Below are 12,978 nucleotides of genomic sequence, written 5' to 3'. Positions count from 1 at the left end.
GTTTACAGCGATGTTGTTATTATGCTGTTTGTTACTTATGTATGTTATGTTGCAGCTATTTAAAATAGTTTTGTCAATTTATTCTGGCCTGAAACAAATTGGCCCTTTGAATAATATCTTTATCTTTGTGTGTTGTATGTAGACCACATCGCTTAGCAGAGTTCAGTGATGCAAATGCATGTCAAGTTGATCAACAGATTGTATTATTCTCCAGTGCAATAACAATACTGAAATGAAGGCTAAAAGGGCATTAAAGGGGGCCTTGAAAAAAAAAAAAAAAAAAAAAAAAAAAAAAAAATATATATATATATATATATATATATATATATATACACATATACATATATATATATATATATATATATATATATATATATATATATATATATATATACTGTTTTCACAGTAACACATTACTTTTTGGTGTAAGTAACTGAGTTAGTAACTGAGTTACTTTTGAAATAAAGTAACTAGTAACTGTAACTAGTTACTGGTTTTCGGTAATTAACCCAACACTGTCGACCATTTCGGTTTTCACTTCCGGGAAGAAGCCGTGTGTCGTAATACCATTTACCTTTTGCGAATGACTTTATTAAAATACAAGAAAAAAACAAACCCATCCATCCATTTTCTACCGCTTGTCCCTCTCGGGGCCACGGGGGATTCTAGAGATTGTAACTGAGATCCGATAATTTATTTTTGCAGTTATCCAAATTCAATATCGGCTCTGGACGCCCCTATTCATTATTTGAAAGAAGGAAGAAAAATAAACTGTCTGCAGCAATCTTGCAGCGACATTTGTACCAACGTTACCATCCTGCTGAGACAAGGGATGAACTCACTCGGGTCTGGCGCCAGGCACTCGCACTTGTAGGCGGTGACGTAGTCGGGCTTGAAGTTGGTGTTGATGGGATAGTATTTGAAGGAGCCCACCATCTTCTTAATGGCATCAGAGATGAAGATGAAGGAAATCAGGCTGGAGAAGCCCTCTTCGGTGAAACGTGTCATGTACTTGATGATGTAACTGGCGTCGCATGCCACCAGGATGAAACACTGCAGGCATGAGTGGATGCCTATCCACAGACGCAGCTCCATGTAATCGATGTTGTTACTCCTTCGGGAAGGAGAAAACAGGGAAGTGTGCTGAATGAATGGATGAACGCTTTCAAGCTTTGACAGTTCATGTGTTTCATCCATAGAATGTCCTTTAAAGGGGAACATTATCACAATTTCAGAATGGTTAAAACCATTAAAAATCAGTTCCCAGTGGCTTATTATATTTTTCGAAGTTTTTTTCAAAATTTTACCCAACACGCAATATCCCTAAAAAAAGCTTCAAAGTGCCTGATTTTAACCATCGTTATATACACCCGTCCATTTTCCTGTGACGTCACATAGTGATGCCAACACAAACAAACATGGCGGAAAGAACAGCAAGCTATAGCGACATTAGCTCGGATTCAGACTCGGATTTCAGCGGCTTAAGCGATTCAACAGATTACGCATGTATTGAAACGGACGGTTGTAGTGTGGAGGCAGGTAGCAAAAATGAAATTGAAGAAGAAACTGAAGCTATTGAGCCATATCGGTTTGAACCGTATGCAAGCGAAACCGACGAAAACGACACGACAACCAGCGACACGGGAGAAAGCGAGGACGAATTCGGCGATCGCCTTCTAACCAATGATTGGTATGTGTTTGTTTGGCATTAAAGGAAACTAACAACTATGAACTAGGTTTACAGCATATGAAATACATTTTGCAACAACATGCACTTTGAGAGTGCAGACAGCCCAATTTTCATCAATTAATGTATTCTGTAGACATACCCTCATGTCAGCAGGCCAGGGAAGCTAGGGTTGATATTCTTCTCTTGATCATCTTCGGGACGGTGTGAGCCAAGACATCCAGGGGGGTTTAGCTCGCTCGTCTGCGGGAACAAACTGCCGCCATTGCTTGCCGTGCTAACAAGGTCCTTTGTCCCTGAATTGCTCACACACTCCGGCAGATTCAATGGGGGTCTGGCGGCAGATTTCTTTGACTTTATCGTTGGAAATGCATCTGCTTTGAGTGTCGCAGGATATCTACACATTCTTGCCATCTCTGTCGTAGCATAGCTTTCGTCGGTAAAGTGTGCGGAACAAACGTCCAATTTCATTTCTTGCCACTTTCGCATCTTTGGGCCACTGGTGCAACTTGAATCCGTCCCTGTTCGTGTTGTTACACCCTCCGACAACACACCGACGAGGCATGATGTCTCCAAGGTACGGAAAACAGTCGAAAAAACGGAAAATAACAGAGCTGGTTTGACTCGGAGTTTGAGAAAATGGCGGATTGCTTCCCGATGTGACATCACGTTGTGACGTTTAAGTCGCCAAAATTCACCCATTTAGAGTTCGGAAATCGGTTAAAAAAATATATGGTCTTTTTTCTGCAACATCAAGGTATATATTGACGCTTACATAGGTCTGGTGATAATGTTCCCCTTTAAGGACTAATCCATCAATTATCTCAACCAAAATAACATATCTTAAACACTTCAATAATCAACAGTTCAATTAAAGTTGAATTATGATTTATTGTGACGATACAATCTTTCAAAAAATACATTGTATTTTTTCTTTTAAATAATCTTTTATTATTGGCTAAAAAGGCAAAAAATGATGCAGTTATGGTGGTAACTAATTTGTTCAATTGTTGTTAGAATAATTATGCATATATTATCACACAACTTTTATGCTTAAAGGCTTACTAAAACCCAGAGGTGGGACCAAGTCATTGCTTTGCAAGTCACAAGTAAGTCTCAAGTCTTTGCCCTCGAGTCTTGAGTCAAGTCCCGAGTCAAGACAGGCAAGTCCGAGTCAAGTCCAAAGTCAAGACTGGAAAGTCTCAAGTCAAGTCCCAAGTCCTGCATTTTGAGTTTCGAGTCCTTTCAAGTCGTTTTAAACACAGACTAATGTATTTACACAGATTGTGTAGGCTTTTAAAACACTGTATTTATTTATTAAAACAAGTGCATTTGAAATTGCAGGGAAAAAGATAGTGCTGACATTGCACTTCAAAATAGCACTATTAACCAGTCATTTTAAACATGTAACTCATTCCTTTACAGGATAAACACATTTGAAAAAACAAGTGCAACTGTACTTATTTGCACAAAAGTGTTAACATTGTATTTCCATGGCATATTGCATTGTAACTAGTTCCACAGCAGTTTCTATCCTGTTCTTACCTTATCTCATTGATCTCATCCCATACTGCATGTGTGTTGATGTGTGTGTACACATGAAAAACATAACAAATATATGAACAGAACAATGAACAGAGTTGTACTTTTTAGATGTCAGGACCCTATGTGATACATTGACTAACGTAATGTTACTGTGTGTGATACATTGACTAACGTAAGGTTATGTATAGGTACCTCATGCAACCCTGCTTAAAAAAAAATCACTTGACAAAAAGTATGAATAAGGTAGCGAACTGCAGTGGACGCAACATATTGCCGTGTTTGCAATGACGTTATAACCATAGACATCTTATAAGTAGACGCAGCATTGGTTGCTGTGACGTGAGCAATTTGGCCGCCATCTTGAAGTGGTGATGAGGAGCCGGCGAGCAGCCTAAACTGATAGTTGACAGGTAGAAAACAAAGATGGTGTTCAGCGTTTTCCTGCTCAAATGAGCGGACTGTTGAAAATAGGAATCGGGAGATTACTTTTCCACAAGTAAGATTTAACATTAACGTACTATTGGTTGTATTTTATGAAAATAATATTACCACAGAGTTGAGAAGGAGCAAAGATCTTCAATATTTGTATGTGAAAATCACAAAGAAATCTTCTGGGGGAGGATGACGCCCCTACAGGGGTTTGGTTTACAAACTTTCAGCCCCACCTAAAACAAAATTCACCAGCCGCCACTGATTATGATGCATTCTCATTTTAGGCAAAGTATAAGACAATACTTTCTTAACACTGTAATTGTAACCAGGAATAAGTCTTCAAGTAACAATATTCAAATACTAACATTGTTGGGTAAAACAGAATTTGAATCCAGTGAAACAGATTGGTGGTTTTAGCTGATATAAAGACTTTCAGGTGTTTGTATATGTTTAAGTATTTGGCAGACGCTTTTATCCAAAGCGACTTACATAAAAAAATACATATAAAACAATCACTGCAAACATTATCATTTAAGGGAAGAATGTAATAGAAAATATCAATACAAAGTGTCAAGACAGAATAAACTCTCTGCTGCTGAAGCAACAGAGATATGGTCTATAGATATATAGATATCTAATGTAATCATACATTGTTTATGTAGGATATACGCATGTATATATAACCTAATCATATTGTTTCTTCAACTTAAAAATAGCTTACTGTTTTTTTCCCCCTTCTCTGGGATTATATTCCCAGTTTTGATCTCGGACGTCTGGTCACTTATAGCGTATAAGAATATTATATTACTGTTAAGCAAACTATGAATAATAAAACACACCAAAACATGTGTCTGTTATCATAGCTACACGTATGACAAAAAAGGGGGTGAAAATCAGTGGTATTCAGTGAGGTAAAATGAATTAAATGCGCTGACAGTTCATTGCTCCTGCCAAATGAATTGCACTGAGTGGAGCGGATCACCACTCCAAGATGGCGGCCCCGCGTCTCGTCTGCGCCAGTAGGCAGTAGCGCTCCATGCTGCGTACCCTTATAAGATGTCTATGGTTATAACGTTAGCAGTGAGTTTGCAGCCTCACTGATTTAACTACACAGCAAATAAAAGTCACGTTACTTAGCCAATAAACGTTATCTTACATTCAAAACTTACCCTTCTTTGTGCAACTTCAAATGTCGAACGAAGTTGGAAGTTGTTGCGTCTCCGTCTGAAATATTCGAATAGCGTGATTTGCATACGGCAATTCGTTTTTTGTTGACCAAGTCGTAGTTTTTATACCCGAACGAAACCAACTTTGGCATAATTGTTTATTACTGGCACGTTGTTGGACAACTCTTGTTCATTGGTTGTACTGCAATTTGATTGGATGAATGCTGTGTGATGAAAACAACGTAGACCTAATTTGATTGGCTGTTGTACTGAGAGCACACCAGCTGACAGGAACAACGTGCTGATAGACGCAGACAAAGAAAATGGAAGATACGGAGCGCTCCCAAGTAACTTTTTAAGCTTTGGATTTTGGGGAAAGTGGCAAGTCATGTCAAGTCAAAAGGCTCAAGTCCAAGTGAAGTCACAAGTCATTGATGTTAAAGTCTAAGTCGAGTTGCAAGTCTCTTTACATTTTGTCAAGTCGAGTCTAAAGTCATCAAATTCATGACTCGAGTCTGACTCGAGTCCAAGTTATGTGACTCGAGTCCACACCTCTGCTAAAACCCACTACTACTGACCACGCAGTCTGATAGTTTATATATCAATGATGAAATCTTAACATTGCAACACATGCCAATACGGCCGGGTTAGCTTACTAAAGTGCAATTTTAAATTTTGCGCGAAATATCCTGCTGAAAACGTCTCGGTATGATGACGCCTGCGCGTGACGTCACGGATTGTAGAGGACATTTTGGGACAGCATGGTGGCCAGCTATTAAGTCGTCTGTTTTCATCGCAAAATTCCACAGTATTCTGGACATCTGTGTTGGTGAATCTTTTGCAATTTGTTCAATGAACAATGGAGACAGCAAAGAAGAAAGCTGCAGGTGGGAAGCGATGTATTGCGGGCGGCTGCAGCAACACATTGTTTACATTCCCGGAAGATGACAGTCAAGCTTTACCATTGGCCTGTGGAGAACTGGGACAACAGAGACTCTTACCAGGAGGACTTTGAGTTGGATGCGCAGACGCGGTACCGTGAGTACGCATGCAGCTGCGGCTTCCAAACATTTGATCGCTTGCCCGTACGTGCGTGCCGCTATGTGCATGTCACATACGTAACTTTGGGGACTTTGGGGAAATATATGTGCTGTATGAACTTTGGGGAGGTGAACGGTACTTTGGGCTGTGGGATTGAGTGTGTTGTGCAGGTATTTGAGTTGTATTGGCGGCTTATATGGACGGGAGTGGGAGGTGTTTGTTATGCGGGATTAATTTGTGGCATATTAAATATAAGCCTGGTTGTGTTGTGGCTAATAGAGTATATATATGTCTTGTGTTTATTTATTGTTTTAGTCATTCCCAGCTGAATATCAGGTCCCACCCGCCTCTCACAGCATCTTCCCTATCTTGAATCGCTCCCACTGCCCTCTAGTCCTTCACTCTCACTTTCCTCATCCACAAATCTTTCATCCTCGCTCAAATTAATGGGGAAATCGTCGCTTTCTCGGTCCGAATCGCTCTCGCTGCTGGTGGCCATGATTGTAAACAATGTGCAGATGTGAGGAGCTCCACAACCTGTGACGTCACGCGCATATCGTCTGCTACTTCCGGTACAGGCAAGGCTTTTTTTTTATCAGCGACCAAAAGTTGCGAACTTTATCGTCGATGTTCTCTACTAAATCCTTTCAGCAAAAATATGGCAATATCGCGAAATGATCAAGTATGACACATAGAATGGACCTGCTATCCCCGTTTAAATAAGAAAATCGCATTTCAGTAGGCCTTTAAGGGCCGTTGCTATAATTATTGTCAATTGTGCGGAGTTGGTATTTTTTTTTGTCTGTGCAAAACTGGCAATCTAAAAGATTGCAAGCCAGTCTGGTATCAGTGTTTGTGTGCAGGAACGGCCTGCTGACTGCCAAGGCTGAACACCGCCGTGACGCAGACAGAGCAGAGACAAGGCGATATCACCAGCGTCAACACATTTGCATTTTTGTATAATCATATATTGTGTCTAACTGGAGTTGTCGAGATTACCCCTTCTCTCAGCGACAGCTTCAGTGATGTAAACAGGGACCTCCCAAATAAATAGAGGAAGCACACGGGCTGGACTTTTAGAACGTAGTTTGGATCTGTAACTAGAATGCAGCCCAAATAACGTGTCTCGTCAATTGAACAAAATTTCACTCTGTCTCTGCATAATTCCTTGCTTCTCGTCTGTTTTAATAGATGTCATCAGAGTTTGAACCTGACAGCTGGGCTAGTAAGGGTTGAAAAGGCTTACTTGCTGAATTCAAACAGGAGTTTTTCAAATATGAGGATGGGTCCAGTGGAGCTGAGGATGATGAGGGGCTGACCCGCAAAGAGGCAGAATACAGAGCCGGCCAGAGCTGTCCCCAGGAAGCTTTCCATGACACCCTGCGGAGGTAAGAAGTACATGCTGATGACATGACTCTGTGTGTATACTTCAAAGCGAGTAAATAGGAAACACGAAATGAGGCACCAAGAAACCAAAATGAGAGGAAATAAAAGTGAATTTTGTTGAATGTTTTCGTTGGAAAGTTGGCAGAAGTATTTTTTTTTTAAGGATGACAAAGAGATACATGTCCGAATATTTCTCAATACAGGCACAGTATATGTGTAATGTCCAACATTTATAGAACGTTCTCGATTATATTACATTTCCTCACATTTTTCAGGCATATGAATACCATTTTTTGTATTGTTTGCTCCCCACACTGCAAAAACTGAAATCTAAGTAAGATTAAATACCTCAAATAAGGGTGATATTTGCTTTTTTTCTGTCTGATAAGATAATTCTTCTCACTAAGCAGATTTTATGTTAGAGTGTTTTACTTGTTTTAAGGGTTTTGGTCCTAAATGATCTCAGTAAGATATTACAGCTTGTTGCTGAGATTTGATGACCTATATTGAGTAAAACATGCTTGAAACTAGAATATCAACTGTTGCAAAGCTGTGTCATCAACACTCGCAAGTAAAAAACTGCTTTTTTAAAGTAATAAATTCTTACTTCAACAATGACAAAATATATCATTATGTCAAGATAATGGCACTAGCATTTACTTAATTTAAGAATATTTTTCAACATATTGAGCAAAAAGGTCTAATTTTTTTTTCTACCAAGAAAAGTGCACTTGTTATGAGTGAGAATATACTTATTTTAAGGTATTTTTGGGTTCATTGAGGTTAGCTAATTTTACTTGTTTTGGAAAGTCTTGACAAGCCGAATTTTCTTGTTATATTGGCAGACAATTTTGCTTAGTTCAAATAAAATACCCCTAATTTTTGTATTTTTTTTTCTTGTTTTTGAACACTGACTTTTTGCAGTGCATTTTTTGTATTGTTTGCTCCCCACACTGCAAAAACTGAAATCTAAGTAAGATGAAATATCTCAAATAAGGGTGATATTTGCTTATTTTCTGTCTGATAAGAGAATTCTTCTCACTAAGCAGATTTTATGTTAGAGTGTTTTACTTGTTTTAAGGGTTTTGGTCCTAAATGATCTCAGTAAGATATTACAGCTTGTTGCTGAGATTTGATGACCTATATTGAGTAAAACATGCTCGAAACTAGAATATCAACTGTTACAAAGCTGTGTCATCAACACTCACAAGTATAAAACTACTTTTTTAAAGTAATAAATTCTTACTTTAACAATGAAAAAATATATCATTATGTCAAGATAATGGCACTAGCATTTACTTAATTTAAGAATATTTTTCAACATATTGAGCAAAAAGGTCTATTTTTTTTTCTACCAAGAAAAGTGCACTTGTTATTAGTGAGAAAATACTTATTTTAAGGTATTTTTGGGATCATTGAGGTTAGCTCATTTTACTTGTTTTGGAAAGTCTTGACAAGCCGAATTTTCTTGTTCTATTGGCAGATAATTTTGCTTAGTTCAAATAAAATACCCCTAATTTTTATTTTTTTTCTTGTTTTTGAACACTGACTTTTTGCAGTGTGTGTCATTAACACTCACAAATATAAAACTACTTTTTTAAAGTAATAATTTCTTACTTCAAGCATGAAAAAAAATAATCATGATGCCGAGCGCATATCATTATGTCAAGATAATGGCACTAGCATTTACTTAATTTAAGAATATTTTTCAAAATTTGGTCTCATTTTTTTTTTTCTACCAAAAAAAGTGCACTTGTTTTTAGTGAGAATATACTTATTTTAAGGTATTTTTGGGTTCATTTAAGGTTAGCTAATTTTACTTGTTTTGGAAAGTCTTGACAAGCCGAATTTTCTTGTTCTATTGGCAGATAATTTTGCTTAGTTCAAATAAAATACCCCTCATTATTGTATTTTTTTCCCTTGTTTTTGAACACTGACTTTTTGCAGTGCAATGAGTCCTAATCAGGTAAGAGCCCGATTCAACTAATAAACAATCAGCTAAACTCCCAAAGGGTATGAATATGAGGTGTTAGACAATTGTATTTCCTTTCTTCGAGTGAACCAAATAAGCATATGCATGCAGAGTGTTTGACCTGGTAGTTGTCTGTGGCGTCTCCCAGCAGACCACCAAAGGTGATGGCATTAGTGATGCATCCCAGATAGATGAAGAGCACAGCAGAGATGGACTGAAGGTGGAAACCCTCGTAGAAATCACTAGGTATCCATGGCAATTTACGCTTTAAGTCCAGGTACAATCCCCCACAGAAGCTAAAGCATGGAAAACAAACAGTGGTTTAGATTTGTAAATGTTTAGTATTATTATTACCATCTTTCCATTTTCCCCAACAGTCACATTATTGGTTACACACGCATAATGTAATGAGAGGTCTAAGTTCCTGCTGGATACATGATGAAGTGCCTGGCGATTCTTTCTGTTGAGGACATCGAAGGTCTCTACTTATTTGGAACTATGATAACAAAGCATCTGCTGATTGGATTGAGCGTTGTCCTGGTGCATCCACGTGTTTGGAAGACGAGGGAAGATGATGGATGGGATGGCAGGTCTGTAGGTACTCAGACTTTGGCACTTTCTAGACTAAATTGCAAACTGGATAACATCTCGGAAAAGCTTTTCACTCTGCAAGGTGATATTATGATCAATTTGAGGACCAGGAACGGACAATTTGAGTAGACATACGTCGGAATGTACCTACTCGCCCTAACACAAACACCTAAATGTGAAGCATTTGATTTGGAATAATTGGAGGAATATTGGAGAATCAGGCATCGAACTGTGCTTTGTGACGAAACTGCAGTCCATGCGGTGGCGAGAACAGAGGAGTAGTGACTGTGGGGTAAGCCTCTAGCACCCTAGATTAGAGATGTCCGATAATATCGGCCAGCCGATATTATCGGCCGATAAATGCTTTAAAATGTAATATGGGAAATTATCGGTATCGGTTTCAAAAAGTAAAATGTATGACTTTTTAAAACGCCGCTGTACGGAGTGGTACACGGATGTAGGGAGAAGTACAGAGCAGTTGCATCTCCCAGTCATACTTACCAACCCTCCCGATTTTCCCAGGAGACTCCCAAATTTCAGTGCCCCTCCCAAAAATCTCCCGGGGCAACCATTCTCCCGAATTTCTCCCGATTTCCACCCAGACAACAATATTGGGGGTGCTCCTTTTAAGGCACTGCCTTTGCGTGCCGGCCCAATCACATAATATCTGCGGCATACTTGGTCAACAGCCATACAGGTCACACTGAGGGTGGCCGTATAAACTACTTTAACACTGTTACAAATATGCGCCACACTGTGAACCCACACCAAACAAGAATGACAAACACATTTCGGGAGAACACTCGCACCGTAACACAACATAAACACAACAGAACAAATACCCAGAATCCCTTGCAGCACTAACTCTTCCGGGACGCTACAATATACACCCCCGCTTCACTAATTATTATTTATTTTTTAATGTTATTAGTTATGGAGTATATTGTGAATACTTTGACAACAGGAAGTGAACAAAGGTTTTTGCAACTGCATCATGTTGTATGAATGAATGTGTGATGTGTCATGTTGTATGCATGCATGTGTGATGTATCGTGTTGTATGCATGCATGTGTGATGTATCATGTTGTATGCATGCATGTGTGATGTATCATGTCGTATGCACGCATGTGTGATGTATCATGTTGTATGCATGCATGTGTGATGTATCATGTTGTATGCATGCATGTGTGATGTATCATGTCGTATGCATGCATGTGTGATGTATCATGTTGTATGCATGTATGTGTGATGTATCATGTTGTATGCATGCATGTGTGATGTATCATGTTGTATGCATGCATGTGTGATGTATCATGTTGTATGCATGCATGTGTGATGTATCATGTTGTATGCATGCATGTGTGATGTATCTGTCACGACTGGGACTGTGGCGTGGTTTGTTCTCCCAAGGTGCAAAAGATTTGGACCAGACGTGGCGTGAAGGGGAGTACATGATTTATTTAAACACTATAACTACAAATAAAAAGGCGCGCACAGGGGCGGAAGTACAAAACTTGACTATAAACACAAAACTTGCACAAAGGCAGAAACTATGAAGAATTAAACAAAACTTGCAAACTATGGCATGAATAAAGAAAACTTACTTGGACGAGAAACCGGCATGAAAAAAGAGCAGCAAAGGTCTTAAGGGTGTGTGGAGAGTGTGCAGAAGCATAAATGTGGGATGTCGCCAGAAAGACAAACTGAAAACAATGAACTTAAATACTACAGACATGATTAACTAAAACAGGTGCGTGACTCAAAACGTGAAACAGGTGCATGACGTGACAGGTGAAAACTAATGGGTTGCTATGGTGACAAACAAGAGTGCACAATGAGTCCAAACGTGGAACAGGTGAAACTAATGGGTAACCATGGAAACAAGACAAGGGAGTGAAAAGCCAGAAACTAAAGAGTCCAATAACTAAACAAAACAAAACATGACTAAAACAAAACATGATTACACAGACATGACAGTATCATGTTGTATGCATGCATGCTCCAAATAAACACTAACGCAAGCGCAAACAAGCTTCTGCAATGTCACAACATTTCTGTCTTTCCAGCGTTGCATTGACTTTTTGGATTTATAGATGCAGTTTTTTTGGTAACTGCTGATAAAACCAATCAGAGGTTGGATCTTTTTATTTTGCTTCCCTAGGCATGGCTAAAATGTTAATCAAGTTTTTGCTGACTTGGAAGCAAAGCTATGTTAGCCAGCCAGATCAAACCAGAAAACAATTTTAGTATGTTTTATTTGGGGGTTAGAATTTTTACTCATAAATGTCAATCCATTGGCAAAAAAGAAACAATTAATGAACAATCAAATATTTTCTTCCCATAGGCTCCAACCCCCCTGCTACCCTGAAATTGATAAGCGGTAGAAAACTGACGGATGGATGGCTAAAAGTATTGTTGGGGGAACCCACCGTCCAGTGAAGGCCAGCTCCTCTCCTAGTTCATGTTGTACTGGCATCTCCTCATCTTCAGCCAGACCGCCTCCTCCACCTGCCGTACCGTTCATCTGCCCCAGTTCATTTAAGGAGAAGACTGACTTTCTGAAGACAGAAGTCAATAAAAGCTTGATGAGTGGTTAAGGCAGTACACATTGTGTGGTGTTCAGGGTCTGTGGGACCCGTTTTCATTTTTTATGAAAAGAAAAATGATACAATTAATTCATTTTTCAAACTGAGACTCACTGACTTTGGCTCATTTTCTGTGAAGAACATATATCAGAATACATATTTAATGACCACACACCATACACCCCCCCTACACATTTCTATTACATATAAGATGTCTGGGTCCACTGGACCCGGGGGCTAATAGAAGTGTGGAAATTGATGTTCTGTGTATCACACACACACACACACACACACACACACACACACACACACACACACACACGGAAGGCCGAGACAGGAGGAGGACAGAGTGTAGGTACACAGAACATCAGAGGGTCAAATGTGCGAGAAAATGAGAGCAGACCAGTGTTGACAAACATTGTTGCAACCTTGTGTGGGAACCGCAGGTGCAGAAACACAAAAGAAGAATCCCTGTGGGATGCAGAAACTGGCAGAGAAATTTTCCGTGCAACGTTCATATTGTCGTTACTCAGCCAGCGTTTGTGGGTCTGATGGACCCGTTGCATTTTGTGG

The 12,978-nt window shown here is 39.2% G+C and overlaps 1 protein-coding gene across 2 annotated transcripts in view; it reads right to left on the bottom strand.

Moving 5' to 3' along the window:
- slc4a5a (solute carrier family 4 member 5a) overlaps positions 1-12,978 on the bottom strand; it is a 151,586-nt gene that overhangs the window by 52,274 nt on the left and 86,334 nt on the right. For both annotated transcript variants that reach the window (XM_061986024.2, XM_061986025.2), the window contains 4 exons: positions 12,250-12,378; positions 9,351-9,525; positions 7,118-7,251; positions 843-1,114 (listed from right to left, as the gene is read on the bottom strand). In XM_061986024.2, coding sequence (XP_061842008.1) covers positions 843-1,114; positions 7,118-7,251; positions 9,351-9,525; positions 12,250-12,378 — 710 coding nt within the window. The remainder of the gene's footprint in view (positions 1-842; positions 1,115-7,117; positions 7,252-9,350; positions 9,526-12,249; positions 12,379-12,978) is intronic.

The sequence above is a fragment of the Nerophis lumbriciformis genome, linkage group LG12 (genome assembly GCF_033978685.3).
Source record: "Nerophis lumbriciformis linkage group LG12, RoL_Nlum_v2.1, whole genome shotgun sequence".
Taxonomy (NCBI): domain Eukaryota; kingdom Metazoa; phylum Chordata; class Actinopteri; order Syngnathiformes; family Syngnathidae; genus Nerophis; species Nerophis lumbriciformis.
Note: the sequence above shows the minus strand (reverse complement) of the source record. Positions and strands in the feature narration are given on the sequence as shown.